At 46.8% G+C, this 25,097-nt stretch overlaps 1 protein-coding gene across 2 annotated transcripts in view; it reads right to left on the bottom strand.

Moving 5' to 3' along the window:
• Window positions 1-12,242: 12,242 nt before the first annotated feature.
• Window positions 12,243-25,097, bottom strand: part of LOC149339419 (serine protease 30-like) — a 72,159-nt gene continuing 59,304 nt past the window's right edge. For both annotated transcript variants that reach the window (XM_089550474.1, XM_089550473.1), the window contains exons 2-8: window positions 18,181-18,329; window positions 17,122-17,406; window positions 16,397-16,476; window positions 16,205-16,290; window positions 15,192-15,478; window positions 14,114-14,271; window positions 12,243-12,483 (exon numbers count right to left, since the gene is read on the bottom strand). In XM_089550474.1, the coding sequence (XP_089406600.1) occupies window positions 12,328-12,483; window positions 14,114-14,271; window positions 15,192-15,478; window positions 16,205-16,290; window positions 16,397-16,476; window positions 17,122-17,406; window positions 18,181-18,280 (1,152 nt within the window). In that variant the 5' untranslated portion in view covers window positions 18,281-18,329 and the 3' untranslated portion in view covers window positions 12,243-12,327. The remainder of the gene's footprint in view (window positions 12,484-14,113; window positions 14,272-15,191; window positions 15,479-16,204; window positions 16,291-16,396; window positions 16,477-17,121; window positions 17,407-18,180; window positions 18,330-25,097) is intronic.

The raw sequence follows: 25,097 nt of genomic DNA, 5'->3' as shown, positions 1-25,097 counted from the left end.
GGACGAAATATGACAGCTTTTGTTTTCTTCTCATTTATACGTTTGTATCTGGATTCGGACCACTTTTGTAATTCACTCAAGGTGTCATTGCATTCCCGAACAAGGAGATCAAGATCATTTCCAGTAAAAAAGATGCTAGTGTCGTCAGCGTAGATAATAAATTTAGCGGCGGAGTTAATGTTGGAAATATCATTTAGGTACATATTAAAAAGTAATGGTCCCAATATACTACCCTGGGGAACGCCAGAAGTAACAAGTTTTAGTTCAGATGTCACATTGTCTATGCTTACAGCCTGTTTTCTATGCGAAAGATATGATTTCAGGATCATTTGAGCCAGTCCACGAATACCACAACGCTCCAAGTTTTTCAGGAGTACACTGTGGTTTACTAAATCGAATGCCTTCGAGAAGTCCACGAAGACACCAATAACAAAGGCCTTATTTTCAAACTGTGTTAGTATATATTCCTTTTGTTCGAGTAGTGCTAACTCGGCAGATTTATTTTTACAAAACCCAAATTGATTAGGTGACAAAAGGTCATGTTTATCAATAAAATCAGACAACCGTGTATACAGAACTTTTTCAAAAGCTTTCGAGAAGATTGGGAGTATCGATACTGGTCTATAATTTCCTAAATCATTGCGGTCTCCTTTCTTATACAAAACCGTTACTTTGGCTATTTGCATTTTTTTAGGAAATGTGCCCGTAGTAAAGCATAAGTTAAATATATCTGCGAGAACAGGGGCAATAACTCTTATGACATGCTTGACAGGCCTCACTTGAATGCCGTCAATGTCACAGCTATGGCTGTCATTTAGGCTTTGTACGACTGATATAACCTCCTCTGTCGTAACTGGGTTCAGAAATATTGTGTCCCTATTGTAAGAGCTAAAATAGGTGTTGAAATCACTTGACGGGGTGTTAAGGGCAAGGGTGGTAAAAAAGTTGTTGAAGGCATCTGCCAACTCTTTGCCGGATACATCTTTATTATCAAGCTTTAAAGCCCGCGGGGCAGCCTGTGGTTGCTCACGCCTCAGTAAGAAATTCAACCTTGACCACAACAGATCGTGGCGACCATTTTTAATTTCAAGGAATGTCGCGAAGTATTCCGCACGAGCGAGACGTAGCTTTTTTGTTAATCTATTTCTGCATTTCTTAAAAATGCTTAGGTCATCTGTTGAACGTGTGTTCAAAAATATTTTGTACAGTTTGTCTTTCGTTTTAATTTCTTGGCGCAACTCAGAAGATATCCAAGGTTTGCGAGTTTTACGCTTTATTGCACGCACTTTTAGCGGGAAAGAGGAATGGTAGAGCTGTTTAAATACTCGGAGGAACTCATCGTAAGCCTCATTTGGTAACGTCAATACTATCCCACTCAACTTGTTCCAGTGAGCTGTGAAATGAATTGAGGGTAGCATTGGTTATACTTTGGTACTTCGCTTTCTCCTGTCGGTACTTTACCAGTCTAGTCTTATTTATGCATGCAAACACTGGAAGGTGGTCACTGATCGCACATGATATTACGCCCGACTCAACTATAGGTTGGGAAGTGTTCGTAATCAGCAGATCAAGAAGTGACTCACTTTCATGTGTTACCCTTGTTGGATCGTTAATAAGATTAATAAATCCGTTCGAGGCCAAGACTGCGTTAAAGTCTCTAGTAGAGGAGTTATCCTTCAACATATCGATATTAAAATCACCTCCAGCTATTAGAGTGTATTTGTTATCTGTTATAAACGAAAGAAAACAGTCGTAAAATTCCAAAAACCTAACCATATTTCCCTTCGGTGGACGATAGCAAACCGAAAACACGAACCTGCCAGTACAGGCTGATAGCACTTCAAAATCTTCAGTAATAAGACTGTACGAGTCCAACTTGTCGCATTCAATGTCATCTGACACCAGTAAAGCCACTCCACCCCCCCGGAGGCCGGAGCGGTTCAAGTAATAAGTTTTGTAATTGGCCATCCTGAAAACGTCGGAATCATCTGTGCTCCAAGTCTCACTGAGCATGATCAAAGAAAAAGCAAATGAAAATTCGCCAAAGAACTCCTCTAAACACAATATCTTGTTTTTTACAGAGCGTGCGTTCAGGTGAATAGCGTTAAGCGTTGTCAGCGCAACACACGAAGCAGTGCGGTTCGTCACTCGGTAGATAATACATCTGCTGCATGTCGATTATGTTTCAAGAAGAAACTCGAAAGATACCATGCTGAGTGCTATAGCCGATCCAAATCGCTCTTTCCCTTCACATGAATGGCACTCATTCCCTCACTTCGCCTAACGAAAACCTTTCCATTGACATACCAAGTGAACTTATAGCCTTTTTCTTTGGCACAGACTTTAGTTGCCTGAAGCAGTTCTCTATTTCGGCGTGTTAAATTTTCTTGCATGAAAATGGGCGGGTCGCTATCTTTTAGGTTCTTCTTATTCTTCAACCAGTTTTCTCTTGTAGCTTGCTTCGCAAAACGCACAATGATGCCTGGCGTCTTATCACGTTTAGCGGGAAGTCGATGAACAGTTGCTATCTCCGATTCCATCAAGCGAGGCACTCGAAGTTTATCAGCCACGTTATTCAATATGACTGTTAGATCCTCATCCTGCACTTCTTGTATGCCATGCAGTTCCAAGTTCAGCTGCCTGCTTCGGAATTCAAGATCGTGTATCTCCTTTTCAAACTGAGCTTTTGCTGCCTGATTTAAGTCATCCTTTTTCTCAAGCTCCGATATCCTCTTTTTTAGGTTCATGATATCAGCCTCTTGATGGCCGACCTTTTGCTCAAATTCATCAAACTTCGAAGATATGAAGCTAAGAGACTCCTCCATGCTTTCAATTTTTTCTGCCAGGGGCATCAGCCGTTCTAACTTTTGGTTAACTGAGAAAAGCGCAAGTTTGATATCTGTTTCAGAGCCACTACTCTCTTTACTACCTGTGTTGCTACTTCGTGTACTTCTGCATGATGGGCACTGCCACGCTTTCTTTGTGGCCTCATACTTCGATTTGAAGGTCTTTTCAGTAAGACCAGCACATTTTCCAAAGTGATAGTTGCTCTCGCATTTGGAACATTCCACAAATGGCTCATCCTCAGAGATGACCACATCACACGCGATACAGGAATCAGACATTGCTTGAAGTGTACAGAAGTACTCGCAAAATGGATCTCAGTAATGCAAAAAGCATAGCAAATGTCAACAAATGTCAACAAATGTCAACAAATGTCAACAAATGTCAGCAAATGGCAGCAGCAGCAGCAGCAGAAATACTATTAAAATGGATATTATGGAAACATAGGGCTACTAACCTGCAAAAAAGCAGTTTTTCAAATGGTGTTCACGGCTTGCTGCCGCTGCTGCCAAGTGACGGGTGGCCGAAGATGCTCCGCTTTTTGTTGGGTCGAGCTGGCTGGGTTTCTTCGGTTTCTCTGAAATTACAAGGTTCTGCACACAATGCTCACATTTCTCGCGTTCAGCTTGCTTGTTCCTTTCATATAACAGCAGACATTACACGAGAACAACGCAAAAAACTGAGAACGAAAGGGCGAAATACGCGACTTTTTGCATTGAAATACACAGCAGACACCCGACTTCCGGGACAAGCCGTCCAACTTCCGGTGGCTTCACTGGCGCTCGTCTCGGAAAGCGGGAATGCGGCATCCAGCCACCTGGTGGAGATCAGTGGTGCGCACGGCGTGTTATTTCCGTTGTTACGTTTCGCACCCGTCATGCGCGCTAACCAGTGCGGCTAACCAGGTGCGCTAACCAGGTCCTAAAGATGGGGCCGCAGTTCCACTTTGCAGGCGCGGCAGTAGGGCATATCACCTGGGGCGGGTGACGACAGCCAGTCTGCACGCGGAAAAGAACGGTGGCGCTATATAACGCAATCGCAGCTCTAGTTTAGGAATATTTCATCTTTTAAACGTTCGCGCGCAGATTAGGCACATCGACAGTGAAAATACCTTACTGTATACTTACGCAGCCTCACATTTCAATTTTATGCTTTAAGAGAAAGGTTCTCACTGAGAGCGTCACCTCAAAGCATCTAGCATGCGCCTTCTTGAAGCTACATTCTACGATATGCATGAGCTCAGAATAAATCAAGGATATATGCCATTAGATGGTAATCTGTGTCGATTTTATCTTCAGTCTTACAGCACGTTCACAACAATGAGAAAAACACATTGCCCTTGAATTCCGGCTCTTTTTTTCATTCCTTTTGGAGTTCCGGATGTACTTCGCCCACTTGCCCATTCTGATTAAAGTTCTCGTAGCGACGGATCTAATGCTATGTCATGCTACTAACTTCCGCAGCCTTCGTTAGTTACAGTGGGTTCCGCGCCGCGCCGAAGGATGGCTCCATGGCTCCGCATGAGTGCACGCAGATTACGCAACGGACACGGCGCTCTCGCGTCGCTCGCAATGAATCTCGAGGGCTGCACGTGTGCCGCTTGAGGCTGCAGAAAAAGCGTAGGAAGCTTGCGAGTGGCGCGCTTGCTGTGTCCACTACGAGAATAGGAAGAAACAGAAAAAAAGACCTTATTCATGCGTAAGCATTACTTGCCTCATGCGTATCTTGAGCACAATGTGTCCGCAGAACCAGAATAAACGACAAGAAAAGAACATGCCTGACGGTGGGTTTCCAACCAGCCACCTCTCGCAGCCGAAGCGGACGCCCAAACCACTAGGCCGCGTCTACGCTTAACGGTTAACATGTGAGGATCACGAAACCAGGCAATAGAAGCGAAACAGTAGCATTTAATGCTTACGCATTCGCACCACGTTGGGAGACTTAAGTTCTCTTAGTGTTTTCCCTATATTCTGGTACCATGGTCACCCGTGGTGCACCGTCAATGGGAGAACGCTCACATGTGCAGACAGCAACAGTCTAGTGGAATCTATAGGCCGTGACGTGTTTCCGGGACGAAACTTTCACGTAGTGTCCACTCTTTATAAAAGAAATCGAAAGGCTCGAATAAACCGGGGATTCGAATTAAGCGATTCCCAATTGACAAGATTCAACTGCACACATGTCTTGCAATTCCCGCAGTGGTGTGCCCACAAAGTCGAAGTTAGCCATAAATCCGCCGCACTCGAGGCGGCGCTGAGACACGCTGAGGTATGAGACGCATCAACGTCGATGAGACGTATATATGTGAGGCGGCAGTGTTTTCGGCGGCTGTCGGCACCACTTTCGCTGCTTGTGGTTATACTCGAGGTCTTACGAGAAATTCACGAAAAGGGGTCGCTACAGAAGATTGTTACCAACAGCTCAGCATCGTAAGCATATGTATTAAAGTCGATGATTGCAACGTTGGTCAATCAATGTTAGATAATTAGGCACATTTCTTCCACGGGCCATGGATTTTTTTCATTCAGCGCAGCATTGGTCAAAAAGATAGCGTTGTGTTCATGAACCCTATCATCATCCCGGTTACGTTCACTGCAAAGAAAATGTTTCTTTCAGGAATCTTCATTCAGCCCCTGACCTTTGATATCCCTCGGCCAAGTTTTCTTTTTCTTGTGGTCCACGCTGTTCACTTGCGGCTTCATTTTGCCATTTTGCACCCAGCGTTTCAGTATAACATTGCTAGTACCAAAATTGATTCAGCGTGCGCTTCGTAGATTATTATTAAAGCTAAATCATTAGATGCTTCGTAGATTATTATTAAAGCTAAATCATTAGATGACTCATTGACACGAAAACCCGGCGTCGCCCCAAAAAATTGGCGGCGTTATAAAACTCGCGATCGGTCGAAACGGTGTTACATCATCAAAGGCGGGAAAGATTGGAGGGGACACCTGATGCGATAGCGTAATGGAATAATGCCCATACGTGAAGAAGGTCATTCTCTACTTTACATTCATAGATCCCTGAGAGTCCTCATACCCCTCCTGGCTCGGTGGTGCACCGGTTAGGCGATGGGCCACTGCCCTGCGATAGAAGGTGCTCCCAGTGGTGGGCCTTGTGCGGCCCAGTTGCCCTTCCTGAGTGACCTATCATTAACTTCCACCTAGCTGCCACGGTGAGCAGGTTGTAATGACACCGCAAGGTCACATGACCTAGGTGGCCCATCTGCCTCCTAGGTTGCTCTGTGGGCACTACCTGCCAGAGTCATGATCATTATACTTCGCTCACAATGTCGACGCCGACGAGGCGTTAAAATACCAAATGTTAGCCAGTAACTCGTACAGTCAATACTCATACTTACAACTTCACCAACTGCAAAGGAATAGAAAAAAAATTGTTATAGAATTGGAATAAATCAGAATAAAATTGAAATAGAACGGAAGTATAATTAAAACTGAATTGGAATAGAAATGCAATGCTTTCGCATTACTGGCACGTAAGTTTCTTAAGTGCTCCCGGTATTTTTTTTTTCTTGTTTGTCAACCTTCAAACGTAATTTTTCGCTTCAAAATACGAACCAGCAGTACACATTATTATTAGCATTGGCAGAATCACGAGCCTACAGTTCACTGCCGGATGAAGCAGTGAAGTTAGCGCTCTCTGTAAGGTGAATTACTCGTGTACTGAACGGATTGTATTCGCGCCTTACACCTGCGGGAAACTTTGGTTCATCCCAACTCTGCGATGTGAAGGGATAATGAAGTTAGTTCGGAACATTGAGAACCCACTAGAGAGAGAGAGGAGAGAGAGAGAGAGAGAGAGAAAAGGACGGAAAGGCAGGGAGGTTAACCAGGCGATGCCCAGTTGGCTACCCTACACTTGGGGAGGGGAACAAAGGGGAAAAAAGGAAAAAGAGCAGCAAGGAAATTAGTTTTCTATGTGTCCAGCGACCACTATGTCACAGGGACAGAGGGCGCGCACTGAAAACTTAAAGATTATAGGCGGGAATGCAACCTCGAGTCCCTTAAGAAATTGATATTATCCACCTGATCATTCCTGAGCTGGGTGTAGGGTGTCTCGGTGGCCAGCGGCTCGCGGGCATCGAGGCACCCTACAGCCATCGATGGGGTTTGTGACACCTGAGTTGCTTTTCTGAACAACCTCTCGAGATCAGTCATTAATTTACCGCTGCCTGAAACGATGGGCAGTTTGATAACAATCCGGTGTGCAAGTTGCCACCTGCCATACTTGGCAGATTGTGATGACGTCGCAAAGTCGCGTGACCTAGATGGCAAGTGAGACACCCGCTTTTGAGCTCACGACGCCGTCACCGCCGATGGCGACCGCTCTGTAGGGCACGCCGTTTTAAAACCCTGCATGGTTAACAGGGAAAACGTCGCTGATGTAAACTGTCGAAGCCTCTCACTCAATGACGCCAAGCAGTGACCAGGTAAACGAAGTGGCAGGGCTGTCGTTCTTTCTAAGCGTGGAACCCTGCGCAAAACGCGTCAAGTTCAGAAAAAAAGGCTTTTTGTCTTAGGTTAACGGTGAACGGCTCTTATGTGTACTAACTTGGCAGTTAGGGCTTGTTGGTTCCTCATGGTTGAAGCGTACAGCACGCCCTAGGACGACGACACAAAGAAAGAAGAGACACACGAGCTCTCATGTGTCTCGTGGCTTGTCTCGTGTCTCTTGGCGCATAAGCGTCGGGCTGTGAGCACACACCCTTGCAGTCAACGGTGACGGGCGAACGCGGCGAACGCTGGTTGCCCTTTTGGAAGTAATTCGCAAGCACAGTGGAAGATGGTATTGACCGTGACGTTATGAAAGCAATTTTGATTGCCCTTAGCCGCTTCGCCCATGAGTTGTACCCGCCTATAATCGTTGCAGCCAAAGCATTTAGTTTCAGCTGCCGAAATGCATCTCCCGTCTTTTGACTGTTGACAGCTGCATGGATGAGGACATTTGATTGTCATCTGTAACAAATAGCATGCGATTACCGACTTTCTTAAAAATTAGGCGGAGGCTAACGGCTCGTTTGTGCAAAACAAAATTGTATAACTTAAGTGCACATGTTCCCGCACTTTTCATATTAACTGCACTATTTCGTATTAACTGCATTCGTCTCACCTGACCAGTGCGGTATCGGGTGTTGCTGTCAGTCTCGAAGCCTCCTTGTGAATGCTTATTAACCAATTAGTGAACGTTCAAAATTATTCGAAACGAGCCGAATACGATCTCAAGCTTCCGAATAGTTTTCGAGTTATAGGCACGATGTTCGGATAGTTCACGCCGTTGTTTTCTTCGACGGTCGTTTCAAAAAGAGGGCCCACTCCGGCTTAGCACAGCAGCCTGCCGCCGTTGGTCTTATCGCTCGAAGCACGAATACACCTATATGGGAGTAAAACAGGGAGTAACTCTCCTCTCCAGCACTCCCTTTTATGGAAGATTATGCCGGCCAAGTTACGGAGTACATTTCGATCACTCAATACACGGAATGCTTACTCTTGGCGACAGAGGTTTATTTACACTGCGAAGCAATACTTGATGGAGTTAGCAACGGGAGGAGTATTTTAAATGCGGCACCGGGGGTATTCAGGTTCTCAAACAGAGGAGATTGAAACCTCGGTTAAAATCTTCGTAACAGCCAGAACTTCTAATGTTTTGAAGAGGGAATTTGTTTCCGTTGTCAACCGTAAGTATTCCGTATCTAGCCGGTGGTTTGGGCAACATACCCTCTCCTTAAAGGGCAACTGCAGCACTTTTTTTGAGAATTTCGCGATATTCATGGATTCAAATCTATATTGGCTGTAGGTAAAGCATGCCAAGTGTTTCTGCACGCTAGTGCAGAAACACTCATGCATTGAGCATCGAGCGTCCTCCAGTGCATTGAGGAGAAGCGCAAAATTCAATAGTTGATTACGTCACTTTTTTAAACGCTAGTGCAGAAACACTTGGCATGCTTTGCCTACAGCCAATATAGATTTGAATCCATGCATATCCCGAAATTCTCAAGAAAGTGGTGCAGTTGCCCCTTTATGAAAGAGAGTGCGCTAGAGGAAAGCTTATTCCCTTTTCACTCATTTCATGTCTAGAGTGCAGAGTCACCAAAATTGATCTGTGCGTTCAGCGCCGCAACATGGTAGATTCGTGCGGCAGCGTTCATGATGCTTATACATATGACTTCCTATAATGGCTCAGACAGCTTCAGCAAACTTCCTTCATGATCGATATCGGAGGCCATGGCTAATAACTCTCGTCCCTAGCTCTCATAAACTGACATTCGAGGACAGTGTGTTGACCGTCATCGCCATCAGCAGAAAGTAACTATGCGTATTACATGACGGTCACAGTTTACATACTGACTTCTTGTTGCGTGTCCCCTAGCGGAGATTACTGTTGCGTCTTTCGACAGCTATAGAGTTATAGCTCCGCCTGTAGAGCATCTCTGTTGCTCATTATTATTAGTTTTTTGTGAATATTCGCGCAAGTGGCAAGTAATCATGCGAGTATTCGATTCGTATTCGATTCGTCTCTTTAACTGCTCGATTTGTATTTGATTTGGTTTTTGGCTACACTATTCGCATTCTATTCGGAACCGAAACTAGACTATTCGTATTCGATTCGGTTTGGAAAAGGTACTATTCGCGCAGCCCTACTGCATGCCAGTCTGCATAAAAGCTGCTACACTTCTTGTGCGAGTACACTTGTGCACGCTTACGCGCTAAAGAACTTCACCCTCTTAAAGACATAAAGCCATAGATAAAGCCTTCGCCCCAAGGCTAGCAATACCGCTGTAGGTGCTCATGAACGCACTAGATCTCAACACCTCGAAGGGTGTTTGCAGAAACACCCTTGGTATAAATATATAGATAGTATCATGGATAGTATACTCGTAGACACCTAAAAGAACACAAAAGAAAAGAAAACAGAGAAGACTCTAAGCCAGTGGTGTTGGAAATGCCTAACATTTAATGAGTCGCTGTAACAACACGTCAGTTCACAGGCTGGAACGCCTGGGCAAAAACGAGGCAAGCGGCGTGCTTCAGTCCCTCGCACCGAGGGATGGAATTGGCACGTTTTCGTTGGTTCGATAACGTGAGTTTCATTCACCCTTTCCGCGCACCACCCACTCTTTGTCGCCAGTTTCCGGGAACACAGTTCACTCAGCGTTCATGTTCACAGCGTTGTCTTCGACGTCGTCGTGTTGCCGCCGCGCTTGCTGACATTCTGAATCCCCCACGATCCCTGCAACATGGATGCGCCGCTGAAGAGTGCTACAGGAAAGTTTATTAATCGCCCACTTCCTTCGTGATAACACCAGTCCCATCGAGCAGTCTTTCGACGAGCCTTCCCCTCGTCTTCATCGCAAATCAGATTATTTTTTTCTCCCCACTAACTGTTCAAGTATAAATGCACCCGCATGACATTCTCTACAGGTTGTTGGCCGCCAACAACGTCCATATAGGTTGTTGGGAGAACTGGTTCTTTCACTTTATGAACTTTCGTACCAACTTCAATGAGTTCTGCTCGCTTGGCCAAAGTTTTGCGAGTGAAGACGACGAACACTGATTTCGCCATTTAAAAGGGTAGTTCACCTCCTATACACTGCGAGAGACATCAGTGAACAAACGGTTCGATAGGAGCCGGCAGCGTGGTGTTCGTATGTGCACAAATTACCTTCGCTTGAAAGGCATTTATGCAACGACGTGTTGATTGGCGCCTGATATTACCTTTTTGGTCAGGTCTACTCGTTGTCGTTTTTGGACGGCATAAAAGCGACTCTTTTTACAGACTTGCTGCTGCCAAAACTGTCACTGGGGGCTCTTTTCTGTCAGATTGTCTACGACGCCGTAGAAAAAATGAACGCACGCTTCCCGTTTAGATATAAGGATGATATGTGTTTTCTTTGTCACTGCAATATCTATGTGAAGAAATCTGAGGATTATGCAGTTTCGCCTCGTGTCTGCAAGGAAGCATGTTTTCTAGCGAAACTGACGCGCAGTTTTCTGCTCTTCCCACTGTTTGGTACGAACATGGAGGTTTTTTCTGGCGCTTCTAATTCCCTATAGGTTTCCGTCGGTACAGCACTCAATTCGTGGCGACTTTCCGCTGACACTAGGGGCATAAAACCATTTGAAGTGCGCAAACTAGAGGCAAACACCTGAGCGATCGCCTGGAAGAATACGTAGTATAGCTGTATACAGAATGCCTTCGTTGGGCTACCCTGAAACGGTCCAGGCACTTGGGGGTGCACCGGCCTTTTGCATAAGTTCGATCCTTGAAGACCAGCAAGACCAGCTGGAATCCGGTGCACTTCGTCAAAGACCTTTGATGACGCATTAAGGCGGCGGAAACACGTCGATCAATCGCCTGATTGGGCGACATAACCCCATGGCATGAAGAATATGTTCAGCGAACAAGCTAGAAGCGCAGAACTGCACCAGCTAAAAGTAACTATCTACACTGGACATAACTTTGTGATTCGGATACCTGTTCGCAAAGTACTGATCGAAAGAATTTGTGCGAGGTAGCGGTTTGCTTAGCTGCTTCATCGGCATTACGGGGTCAAACAATAAGAAGCTCGGCTGAGAAGCACTGCAGCCTCATCAGCACTTGCAGAAAATGTGGCAGTCCTACAGTAGCAACGCAAGTACGCAGATTTACTCTATTGGGAAGAAGGATCACCAAAGAACTGCTTGTTTATTATGCGTGACTGTGAAAACTCCTGCTTTTGTCGCCCCGTCAGTGTCAGTTTTCTTCACTGTTCTTTATGTGTTTGGCTCGAACAAAGCTCACTGGATGCAGGCCTTGACCGCTTTTTAAACGCCCCAGGTGTATACAAGAAGCTTGTCACTGTGCCACGGAAAGACAATTGCATATAATTTCCTGCGATCTTGATCTCGACATCACCTTGCGCTATAAATCGCTCAGTGACGCAACGGCATTGCATCCTAAACAGCTGAATTCAGGAAGCATGCGCACGGCTATTAACTCATGGACTGCATGTTGTAATCAAGATAATTGACTTTGAGAAATCTCCAGTCGTACTTCTGCAGAGACGAGGTGTATATATGCGCAGTGAATCTCAGGTAGGTTCGAAGCTATTTACATGACGAACGGAAAAGGTTTGCTCCTGGTAATTATCGCGCACGGATCTTCCTAACCACGGCTTTCATTTCTTTTTCTTTTCAATCTATCCACCTTTTAACAGTATTCGAACTGCCGCTAAATCAAACAGAAGCGTCTGTAGCTGAAACGCGTCCGCGGCGAGTGCACTTTCCCCTCGAGAAAGCGATGGCAGCACTACGCGTGTTTGTCGCCGTCCAAAACTAGGTCACCGGGCCTTGTGGTCGTGCTGCTCTTCCTTGACTGCCTCTTGACGAGGAGCACCTGGAATGGAACGTGAGACTACGCCGCACACCTCGCGCACGCACGGTCACACCACTTTCGTCTTTTGTTTTTCGTTTTCCTCTCGCTGAATCACTGCATGTTCGCGATGACCCAGTCGACGGACATGGACACTTGGTGGTAGATGCCGGGCTGGAAGGACTGCGCGCACCCGAAACCCGCAGACGTGATTCCGACGAGCGTCCATCGACCGTTCAAGTTCAGCATCATAGGTCCTCCGGAATCACCCTGGAAGGAGGAGATGGGAATGTTTACTCTCGTTCTTTTTTCTTCTCGGTGTGTGCGCATGTATTAGGAGTGGATAGGGCACAATGCGATTAGCACAATGAATGTTTCTGTACCACCTTCCATTGCCGTTATTAAAGAACGTGCTAACACAACAAAAAGATAGAAAACAGGCCATTTCTGCGTAACAAAAGGGATACCACAGCCGACCGGTTTGGGAGGGGGGGGGGGGGGGGAGAAAAACAAATTAAGAGAGGAAAGTCTGTACCACGCACCACACACGGGTGGAAATTGAACACTTAGATGACGGCTGAGAACTCTTTGTGCTCTAATCCTCAAGTTCTCAAGCTACTCAGACAGCCCTGCCCCAAATGGCAGCTGAAAACCGGCCAGCGGTGTGGCCAAAAGTGACACCTTACCAACTTCGTTCATCCACCTATATCCGAAATGTGAGCATGTCATAGCAATATTTTACCCTTAAGATTTAATATTTCATTAAAGATCTTTCATCTTCCGTACTTGGGTGCTGCTTTTTTGCTTCAAACTGACAATATTTCCCTCTAGCAAGCCAGGAGTGGAGCTGTTGGCAAACAAACATTGAAAAGCGAATAGTCGCTGCTTTATGTGCGTTGTTTTATTTATTTATTTATACTGCAGGCCAAAAAACTGGCCCTAGGAGGAGGGGCAGTACAGTAAAAGGTGTGACAATGCAAAACAACAATAAACACTAACGAAAAATAATGCTGGGTGTAGCAGTGTTACTCAAACAAGTACGTTCTGGCACCAGCACAATAACTAACAAAACATGAAGAGCCGCACATGTGAAATGACAAACAGGCGGGCAATTTTTACTCGAAACAACAGAACTGTTTTGGGGAAAAAAAAGGCATCACAGAGTGAAGAAATTTGGAAAACATATTAGATTGCAAACACTGCTTTTGTTTCAGTTAGTTTATAGAAGAACGTTCCACGAAACTCATCGTGCACAACAGAGCCACACAAACCGGATACATTGGATAAGATAGACTATCCACTCCTTGCCTGAAGTTATTCTAGCTTCTTGTTTGAAAGGCGGATCAGTTATGGCAAAGCTATGCGGCAGAGCTGTCTCTATCGACGACAAATCTGGCTTTACCTTTCGTATTCACTCCTTCAATATACCCTGGTATGTGCCGTCGTCACAGTGCCTATGATTTCCTCCCGCGCACATCCTAGAGCTCCTACTCTTGCGTAGTTTCCGGGCAAATCTTGGTGACGCGCTATATTGATTCAGTTACGTTTTCCATCACTGTCAGTGCTACATATCGTTCACAGTATAGGAAACTGAAGGCGGTTAGGTCAGTCACCTTGTTCCAGCTTCGTTTATGATTTAGTGATTCAGGAAAGAAAGTAAGAAGTAGGAAGAAAGGCGATGAAAGAAAGCAAGAAAGAGAAAGGAGGGAGAAAAAGAAAGAAAGGAAGAAAGAAAGAAGGAAAGGAAGGAAGAAGGAAAGAAGGAAGGAAAGAAGAAGGAAAGAAGAAAGAAGGAAAGAAAAAAGGAAAGAAAGAAAGAAGGAAAGAAGGAACGAGGAAGCAGTTTCAAAATTGCCAGGAGACAGAGGTATACGAAGTTAGCGTGCCGCGCACTGCTTACCACACACGCGTCCCGGCGTCCCTCCTTGTAGCCGGCGCACATCATCTCCTGGTGGATCTTGATGCGGATGCCGCGGATGTGGTGCCAGTGCTCGCACTCGCTGCGCGTGATGATGGGCACCTCCACTTTCTGCAGGACCCGCGTGCCGTAGCGGTTACCTGCGAGACAGACCAGGAGTCATGCACGGGATTGAGAACGGCTCTGCACCGCGCGCTTGGCGAGAGGTGCTACGACTGCACGGCATTGTTTGCACAGCGCCATCTCGCGAATAAAATTGCAATGTGTGGCATCCTTCCCGAAGATAATTTCTAGCTCAATTTGATCTTGTTTGTTGAGGTTTGTTTCGAGATGATTTCAACTAACGTTATTGCTAGAGGGCAGCACGGCAGTAGGGGTTAGTATAGCAGAAAAACAAGCCAGTGACGCGAGGTTCACTCTATATACATGTAGTAGACTGAACTTCCGGTCGCAATACGACGTAATGTACTCAGGCTGTGGAAGACGCCGTAGTGGAGGGCTGCGGGTAATTTCGATTACGTGGGGTTATTTGACACGCCCTGACGTTGCACAGTACACGGGCCTCTAGCGTTTCGCCTCCATTGAAATGCTAGAGGCCTATGTAAAGTGCGATGTCAGTGCACCTTAAAGAAACAAAGCTGGTCGAAATTATCCGCTAAGGTGTCCCTCAGTTCCTGAGTCGCTTTGGGATGTTAATCCTATTAACCAAACCAAACGTTCCTTATTCCTATTATCCTGAACCCATTCAAACCTATACATATTTTTCAATAGGAATTACTCAATTCCATTCTTTCAAAGGATAAACCTCCTTCCTCTTTCTTCTTTGTGTCTTGATCTTGCCTTCGCTTCTGAGTTCTTTTCCTTTGCTTGCCTTTTTTTCTACTAGCCCTCCTCCTCCTTTTCTATTTCGCACCAAAATGGCCGTTTACCCAGAGCACATCAGCCAAGGTGTGCGGTTAGACACAGGATAAGCAACATCAGGAACATCTCAAGATTGCGCCCTTTCAATTTGTTTTTCAAGGTCACGCAGTGTGGGTGGGGGGATATGGAGGTGGCCTACTGAGCGTGGAGTCGGTCTTTCCCCATCCGGTGACGGTGGCGCGCCACCCTTCGAAGGTCCACCCCCTCGGGGGCAGGCAGATGGGCAGGATGTTCTCCTGGTAGCGCACGTGCCGGTCCAGCCGCAGCAGCGCCACGTCGAAGCGGTCCGGCTGCGAGGCCGAGAAGGCGAAGCTCGGATGGATCTTCTTCTCCAGCACGCTGTACGCCTGCGCCCGCGACAGCTGGTACCGCTGGTCCTGGATGTCGTACGCGCCCAGGATCACCGAGATGCGCCGAAGGGGAGTGCTGCGAACGAGACCACCAAGGTTGGATAGATATGCTCTGCACAAAAAGGCTCCTCTCCACGGCGACAAAGGTCCTCTAAAAGGAAATATTCCAGTACGAAACCTTTCACCATCAGCCTGCCTACGCTCACTGCAGGGCAAAGCCTCTCCCATGTGTCTCCAATTAATACTGTCCTTTGCCAGCTGCGGCCACCGTATACCCGCAAACTTCTTTATCTCATCAGCCCACCTAACTTTCTGTCGCCTCATGCTACGTTTGCGTTCTGTTGGAATCCACTCCGCTACCCTTAAGGACCAGCGGTTGTTATTAACTCGCGTCTGTTCCCTGAATCACTCTGCCTGCTTGCGGTCTTTTAACGTTACCCCTATCATTTGTCTTTCCATAGCTCGCTGCCTTGTCCTTAACTTAAGTTGAACCCTTTTCGTTAGCCTCCACGTTTCATTGAACAATGACACACATATCCGGCGCAACAAGTCAACAAATGTCTCATTTATGAAACATTTTAGTGATTTCACGATACGCTGATTATTATCATCATCATTCCTTCCTACAACCACTTCGAGGCTGGGGCCTTCTCATTGGCGATTCATATGGAAGTAGGTGGCTAATTACTACGCCTGGGTGGCCGATACCTGTTCTGGTGACGGGGTGCGCTCTGGTTAATTGTTCCTTCAATGAGCTTTTCTGGTGTACTTGCACCTTGACTATAGCATAGCGCGTACTCACTGGTGCACGCAGTGTGCCGCCGTGACAACGTAGTAGTGGTTGACGAGGGCTCCACCGCACTGCTGACGGGAGATCTTGATATGGGCCTGCACAGGACATATTGCACACGCGTGTCAGAAGGAAATGGAAGGGTACGAGGCTTCTTCTAAGCTCTAAAAGAAAAAGAGAAAATGAGTCTTGTATAATCCTTACCTGCCATGGGAACTCTCCGTACTGGGCGTCCTCACCACCGATTATCCTCCTCTGTGGCTTGTTCGTTGACCTCCCGCAGACTATTCGAACCAAGTGAAAACGGGACAGTGGGCGTAAGTAATGCAGAGCAAAGTAACTCTCTCAAAGCGCGGCGCTGAGACCAAGTGCGGAAAAAGTACCAACAGTTCACACACTTCAAGTTGCTATAGCTTAAAACCTATTGGACGGGTTCCAGGGATAATATAAATGTTTCCGTGGGTAAGTGAACGCTTGCCAAGTTCCAGTGAGCACGAAATTCAGCTTGCTTTCAGACACCGAGGAATACTTGAGTAATTTGAACTGTCGCTGTGCCGTTTTTCCCCTGCGCTGTTGTGTTGCCGTGCTGTTTTTTGTGCGCTGTTTTGAGGCATTCTTTTTTGTCGTGTGCTGTTCTTTCGTGTCCCCGTCACTTGGATGCATGCCAAGATTTCGTTCGAAGTAGTGGAACACACAAACGTGTGCCAACACCACTGAGCCGCAGGTGATATGGGGTTGTGTATTTGTGACTAGGCATGAGGGTGATCATTCCTGTACAGTTCTCAAGTTTTTTGTATACGTTAGGTACAGGCTTAGCTATGGATATAAAAAAGAAACAGAGCAAAGATCATTAAGGTGACAAACTGTGCACCATTCTTGCTGGCGCTGCAAGGCTTAATACAAAGCCACAAAACGCATTCAGCCCTCACCCTCGTCGTCTTCCACGTGGTAGTACTTTCGCTGCGTGGCGGTGCGCGCAGCTGCCGGGCTTCGCGCGTGCGGCTGCAGCGCCTGCAGCGCGTGGTGGTCGGCGGGCAGCGAGGAGCGCGTGCTGGGCCGCACGCAGCACGTGTAGAGCAGGCTGTTGCCGCAGCGGCCCGACGCGCTGCCGCCCGACAGCAGGCAGAGCAGCACGAAGGTGCACCGGTCGTCGCGGCCGTACGACGAGCACTGGCCCTGGCGGCTCGAGTAGCCGTCGGCCGGCTCCTCCGGGTCTGTGCGCACGGCAAGCACAGGAGAGAGTCACTCGGGGCAACAAAGCACCACGATATGAGCGAGGGCCGATACGGACTCAGCGCCTCGCCACATTCGTAAAACTCTTGGACACAACCCTTTTTGCTAATGATCTGGATTCCCCGTCTTCTAATGAACAACGCAGCTTTCCTGACATACGTTTAACGCGATATCGTTAGAATGCTAAAAATGCCGGTGTCTGTCAAGGAATTTTTTGACTGGTCTAGAGAGGTAAAGTGACATTGTGACTACGACATCTAAACCCACCCACCGTGGCAGGTAGTAATCAGCCCATCGGATTGAGAGGCCCTGTGACCTTGTAACGTCTCACAACCTGCCCATCGGACTATGAGCAACTTGCCGAGCGTGGGGGGCGGGGATAAAATTGACGATTGGTCGAGAGAGCCCACGTGATATTCTGACGTCATCACAAGGAGCCCACGGTGGATAGATGACAGTCGGCCCGCCGGATTCAAGAGTTAGGTATAGATAAACTTAGTGCATGGATAAAGATATGTAGTCTCGAGAAAACACTAATGTGGTGCATCACCACCCAACCAGTCCAATCTCATCTGTTGATTCCGCTGCATGATAGAAGTGGACTGGCTGGGTGCTGACAAGTGTCTCAGAAGCAGCCCCGAAACGCACAAAAAATGACAGGAACACCAAAGTAGCAACAATGAAGGTTCCCCTAAGTTCTTTGCTGCTTTCATGCAAGCTCTCGTGCAAGCACAGATGCATGCAAGTTCACTCACGTGCGGGCACGTATAGGTGTATCTGCGGGTCGGCCAGGTGCAGGCAGCAGCAGGCGGTCAGCAGGAGTGTCCACCAAGACTGCGGCCGCCACCGCCGCATGGCGCCCCCGCGCCCCCCAGGCAGCACGGCACCGCCGCCGTCTGCCCGTCTGCAACAGAGGAGAGAGAGACAAGAGAGAGAGCGGCGTCAACGGTACTTCACAGCAGCGAACTGCGCGACTACAAAGTAAGACGCGAAGTTATTTCGCAAAGCGAAAAATCTGAATACGTGAATTTCACGCACGCACACACGCACGAAGGGTTACTGTGAATTTAGTAGTGCTTCGATGCAGACGAAATGATTAAATTAAGGCCTACAGGGCTTTAGCCACTTCCGCTTGGTCGTGTCAAAGCCATGCGAACATTTCTTTAGGGAATGTGATTTTCATAAAGCTCAAGTAACTGCGCGCAAATCGACGAGGAGCAGAAAGAGGAGGCATCCACAAGTACTGTGGAGGCATCCACTAGTGTGTTTATATTTAACAAATATAAACGTAATGACTCTCCAACTGAACTCTTAAACAAGGCAAGTCTCTCCACTATTAGTAACCGCGCCCGAACCTCGCGCCTTAAATTCGTGTTTCTCCTCTTAAACGGTGCTCTTAAAATAGATTCTTAACTCTACTTAGTTCCTTCACCAAAACGCAATACCAGAACGAAACACTCACAGCATTAAACAGAGTATAAATTCAATACTGACACCTTTCGTTATTCATTTTTTCCGCAAGCGATTAGGGAATGGAATATGTTACCTGCAAATGTTGTTAGCTCTGAATCTCTGAGTAGTATTCTTTGTCATCTGTCATAATTATTTATTTGAACTTTTTAGTAAGGCATTGCTTGTACTTTTTCGAAGAAATATTTTCTCACACTGTGCTTTATTTTGTGTTTAATACTGCGTCTTTCATTTCGAAACTGTCTCCCATGATTATCCCTTTTACAATGTTATTTCAGTTGTGTGAACCTTCTTTGTGAATTTTTTTGTGACGTACCTAAAAAAAAACGAAAACAAACATGTACCCATTCCTGCAACAGCCTAGAAAGAGGCTATAGTATGTTCCAAATAAATAAATAAATAAATAAAAAAATCTAGCGCTTTTGGGTCATCGGCAACCATGCGGTGTTACTGCGGTCCGAATTACCGACAAAAGTACACACTGCTACCTTATCTATGCATATCTTAACTAACGAAGCTCGACTCACTTTCCCTCGACTCACTTTCCTTTCGACTCACTTTCACTTTCCCCATTAGTTTGAGTCGCTGCTTTTCCTTGCAAGTTCAAGTTTTCGCTATTTGGTTTGGTTTGGTTTATTGGGGTTTAACGTCCCGAAGCAACTCAGGTTATGAGGGACGCCGTAGTGGAGGGCTCCGGAAATTTCGACCACCTGGGGTTCTTTAACGTGCACTGACATCGCACAGCACATGGGCCTCTAGAATTTCGCCTTCATCGAAATTCAGCCGCCGCGGCCGGGATCGAACCCGCGTCTTTCGGGTCAGCAGCCGAGCGCCGTAACCACTGAGTTACCGCGGCGGGCTTTTTCGCTATTTCAGTCCAAGCTGCATTTTCGGAGTCATTTCGCGGGACTACCACGACGTATTTATTTATTTATACATTTATATATTTATTTGTTTGCAGATACTGTAGATCATACATATACACGGTACAGGCAGGAGGGGCATCTGTGACAAAATGGAAGTACACATATAAAAATCATATGACATACAGAAAACAGAGACAAGAATATTCATAAAGAGCGAATTACAATTAGCAATGCAATTACAATTACACAATTACAATTAGACGTGCGCGGCTTCTGCAAACATAGACTACGTCTCCGTCTCAGGCGTCGCTTCAATGTTCGCATTTTCTCCCCTTTCATAATCTCCCTCTCGGAGCGGTTACAGTCTCCACGCATACTTTATCAATCACCATTCCCATTCTATTCGCGTGGCATCTTAATTCGTCTTAACATAGAACTGACTCTTGGAGCCATATGGGCTGAGAATTACGAACGCCGCAAATATGATGACGGCCAGTTTCGTTCGCTGGTTTTGATTCATTCGTGCATGAAGAAAGGGAAGAATGTAATTGGTGTGAGCATGGATTTGCGATCCAGTGCAATGAGTTTTATATGCACGCACCGTGGCTTATTGTCGCGCGCATGGATGAAAAACAGGTTCAACTCCACTGGTCATTGTACCAGGCTCTCGGTATATATCGTCCGGTAGTTAAAAATTCTTTATTTCTACCGTTATTTTAAACATGATATAGTAAAAGAAACAGCACCCCCATAACATAAGTACCACCGCATGAGCTATTCTTCGCATTCGGAGTGATGTACTACATAAGAAAGACGTGATGGCTGATGCACTTCAATACACTAATTTCATTCGTGTGACAGTGCTTATTGTTTGCGGGCCAGATTTCACACCAATTCAAGCTTATTCGCTAAAATCGCGAAAGTTGTTCACAGTATAGACCTCAATGGATAATTATATGTATGGTCTATGCTGTTCTGCGCGTGCTCAAATGGCGACTTGACTTGGCCACTGGTTTGTCTCGCGGTGGCAGTGAAGGCGCCACTCTGATCATCTCTGGTTCTCTAGCCAGGGTCGTGAGATAAGGCCTCGCATCGCAGAGGGGAAACGCTATGCTTCAGGGCGATGGAACTCCCCCTACCACTTAGTTGCACTTTGGCCCTTCGGACGGAAACTTTTATCAGCTTTTTGTTTTCCTGGTGAAATTTTAAGCACGACTCTTTGGGTCAGACGGTATAATGCAGGTGCTGCAGAATAATGCGTGAACTGTCCGTCGATTCGGCGACTGCGTTTCCTAGTCTGAAATTTTGCATTGGAATCATGTTCGGTGAAAAAAAAAATAAAAAATTACTGGTCAATCGACGGCTTTGCATCCGCGACTTTTCATCGTCCGGTGACACCCTGTCACACAGTTCTGCGATCGTGTCCCTTTATTGTCGTCTATTTTTTCTGTTCTTGTCGGAGCCCCAGTGGAACACATTATATCGACCGGTGCACATATACAACAGTATAGAATATGAGTACTACGAAATGAACTCAGCCTGTCAGCATACATGTAACGCACTGTTCTGTTCTGCCAACGATAATCTGTCTCCGTCTTTTTTTACGCTTAAAAACTTAGAGGGCTCCACAGGAGATGCGTACAATTGCATCTCCCCTCTTTAGGTATTACAAAGCAGAACAAATTAAGGTAGCCTATCCATTACCACTCGAACGCCGCAATTTCCGTCGCTTGAGCAGGGGCTGTTTGAAAGAGGCGTAGCCGGACACGTGAGCAACGGTATCCGCTGGTGCTGACCCTAATAGGCAGGCGGACACGGTTGAGCTCTTTGCGATCATCGAAAGCTATCCCCGCTGCGCCACACACGCCGTGCAGCGCGCTCTTTAGAGGGACACGTGTGGCTTCCGTCTACACCTCTGGTCTCCGTAGTTGCATGCAGCACAGTTTAAGCTACGCCCGTTGCATTTCCTGTGGATTCTGAGGAATGCGTGTTTCGCTCGTGGGTTGAGCCGCGGCGATGCTGGGATGGAATTTTATTCGCCTCGAACGCCTGCACGTTTATTGTCCCAGGGAGGTCGACCATGAGAGCCTTCGTAGTTATCCCTCGCCATTACGGCCTATAAATGCATTTGCCCAAGTGGTAGGTTCGGTGAGCGGTTGAAACCGAGCTTGGTTACCGCCGAATAATGGGAGAGTGTATGTCTTTCTCCGGGGTACAGGAAGAAGAGCAAGAGAAAAAGAAATAAGGGCAATCACTCGGTCTGCTCGCACTTAGAGCCCAGTTACGTGGGCGCGCTATTTTTATACGTTCGCACAGGGAGCACGAATGGGGCGCTGCTCTATCCATTCGGAAGTCCGCTTCCGCTTACACCGCGAAATGGGAGCTCGCGGGGATTTCCCAAGTATACGCGCGGTCAACAGGGGGTAACAAAAGGGCCTCGGCGGCGGCTTCGACGAAGCGCCACGCGAGGCACACGCGCTGATTGCTGCGTCGACGCTCTCATTCTGGTCACTTCCGGTTATTGGAACATGGGTCCGCAATAACAGCGCCATGCCTGTGTTGCGAAGGGGTTATTTGCCAGTGCCACTGAAAAGAAAGGCGCAAGGGACCACTCAATTGCGTTGCTCCACTTAACGTTCCACAGCCGCGATTTTCGTGAGCTCACGTTGGGGGAAGGTCGATGGTTTTTAAGGCGCTCATCCGTTCTTTTCAAGAATCGCGTCAAAATTCCGAGCCTTGGATAACTGTATGTAATTAATACTGCGCGCGTGACGCACTCGCGTGAGGCCCGGTTAGATTTATACGATCACTTTCTAATCGCGTTAAACTGTTCCGAACAGTAACGCACGACACTCACAGCATGCCGCGTGTCATGTATGGAATATAGTATCCTCTTCGGTGCCGGAGTGGTGCTGCGTCTCCGATTTTGTTCAAACGCTTAGGATATGACAACTATGGTCCCATAACATTATTGATATATCTTTTGCTTTCATGTCGAAGTTTTAGTTGCGTGCTGCAAAATGGGAAATTTCCGAAGCACAGATGAGGAATAAAGTCACCTCTTCGCTCCATCATATGGGTATGTGTGTTGGGTGCACTGTTAACAGCGTTAATAAGAGCCTCAAAGAGCTTTACCGCATATGGGAGCGCATGTTAATCTGTTTGATTTCTTTTTATCACCAGCATAAAACGTGGCGCACTTACTCCCACCTTTCTGAGCGCTCCTGAAAAAGAGCAGTGATGCGGCTTTGACGACGCTCACTAGATGGCAGCACAAGTTCTGAAAGTGCCTCAAAAAGATCTTTTGTTTACCTTGCTTGGTGCCGCGCCTGCGTTTCTTCGTTCAATATGCCAGATATATTTTCTTCAGCCGGGTCCCAGGAGGGTATGTTGTATATCGGTGTATTTTGCGCATAAATGAATGCGTTAATAATTTTCGGCAGTGGTTTGGTGCTCTGTAAGTGCTGCACGTATGTAATAATAATTTGCGAAGTTTTTACCAACACACCACAGCAAGTTGAAGCTGGTGAATCACGCATAAATCCATGCAAAAACAATATAAAAGAAAGAAAGAGAGAAAGCAAGAAAGAAAGAAAGAAAGGAAGAAGGAAAGAAAGAAAGAAAGAAAGAAAGAAAGAAAGAAAGAAAGAAAGAAAGAAAGAAAGAAAGAAAGAAAGAAAGAAAGAAAGAAAGAAAGAAAGAAAGAAAACGGCATCCTTAGTAGAGAGATTGACTCAGTTTTGTGGCACGTCCCGCGCAACTTCGCAAAAAGCATGTGAGAATGTTCGTTCAAATGTGATGACGTTCCTCGATGGTTTTCGCTCAGCATGTTTATTGTCTCGATATTTCGCCAGACTAGGCATGTGCGCTAGTTAAGTGTTGTTATTACTGAAGTACTAGTAGTGGTGCAGTGCAGTGGTACTGTTTCAAGTTTAGTTCGGCAAGCAGCTGAGCTGAAGCGGAAAGCAAACACAAGGAGAGGGGCAGGAATAGGTCGAAAAGAGGAATCTAAAAGGGCACAACACTTGCGTCTAAATATTCAAGCAAAAAGAAAGGACTGATTGCCAAGGCTGCGCAGCATGAACACCCCCCCCCCAAAAAAAAAAAAAAAAAGCTGGTAGGATTTCATTTGTTTGTCATCGAAGAGCATATGCAGCATTCAGTGCTTTTCCGTAGTGAAAAAAAAAAGGCGAAAGGAAGCTGAGCAGAGACAATATTACTTTGCTCAACTGCATAACTGAGCTAACGCGTATACCAGGGTCAAAACAATCATTGTCGTAAAGCTTCGACAGTATCCACTATATCAAGCACCTGGGGAGCACGCACGCACGCACGCACGCACGCACGCACGCACGCACGCACGCACGCACACACACACGCACGCACACACACACGCACACACACACAGGCACACACACGCACGCACACACGCATGCGCGCGCACCAAAAGCGTCGACCTTCAACTTCATGACGCAATCTGCACTCGATTGCGTCGCTATCTGTCTTTTTTGTGTTGTTTCGCATTGTTTTCTGTGTTGTTTCGCATTGTCACTAGTGGCTTGTGCTGGAATCAGGGCCACCTCTACACGCATCAGACGGATGAATTTAGCTGCTGAACAGGCGGGCGATAGTTAAAAATAGCTCTTTACAACTAAGGGCACACACGTCGAAAGGCTGCCCTGGGGCTCTAACGGCACTCGTCTCTCGTGTAGCACGAACGAGGAGAGTATATAGTTTGTGCGCCGACAGGTTGACTGATGCCTGTCAGGGTGATTCGGTGGCTGCTTATGTACTTTTCGAATGCCGACAAGGATTCATTCAGGGAGCACTGGGGCGTGCCTGAGTTTGTTCTGTACATAACAAAATGGGAAAAAAAAGAACACAGCTCGCAATGAAACGCTCTTTCGGCAAGAGCCTCGCGTCATGAATTTCGAGGCCAGCGCCGCGTGTTAAGGTTTTCCAATTCAAAGACCCATTTCTACGTAAGGCGGGCTTCGGGTCACGTGACCAATAAACCGAGTGCTGCGAACGTGCGCTCACGGTGACCTCAAATCGACGCTCACCGTGAATGCCGGCGAAGAAAACACGTATTTGGAAAGCTGCTTTGCGATGTTGCGCAAAAGAAAGGCCCGGGCGACCCAGAGGTTTCTCCCAGATTATCTCAGTGGCGAAATGACCGCGGCACAACGCGGACACTCACGATTCGAACGCGCGCGATCGCAGGTGTTCGGATGCAGATGCGGGAAACGGGGGCTACTTTTAGCCTTCCCTAAGCGTTTGCAGTCATGCGTCTGTATTATACGCACGCATGCGCTCGCAGTAACACGTGTGTCGGA

The sequence above is a fragment of the Amblyomma mixtum genome, chromosome 6, assembly GCF_055824585.1.
Source record: "Amblyomma mixtum isolate Tamu chromosome 6, ASM5582458v1, whole genome shotgun sequence".
NCBI classification, from domain to species: Eukaryota; Metazoa; Arthropoda; class Arachnida; order Ixodida; family Ixodidae; genus Amblyomma; species Amblyomma mixtum.
This window is presented reverse-complemented; position numbering and strand designations above follow the sequence as displayed.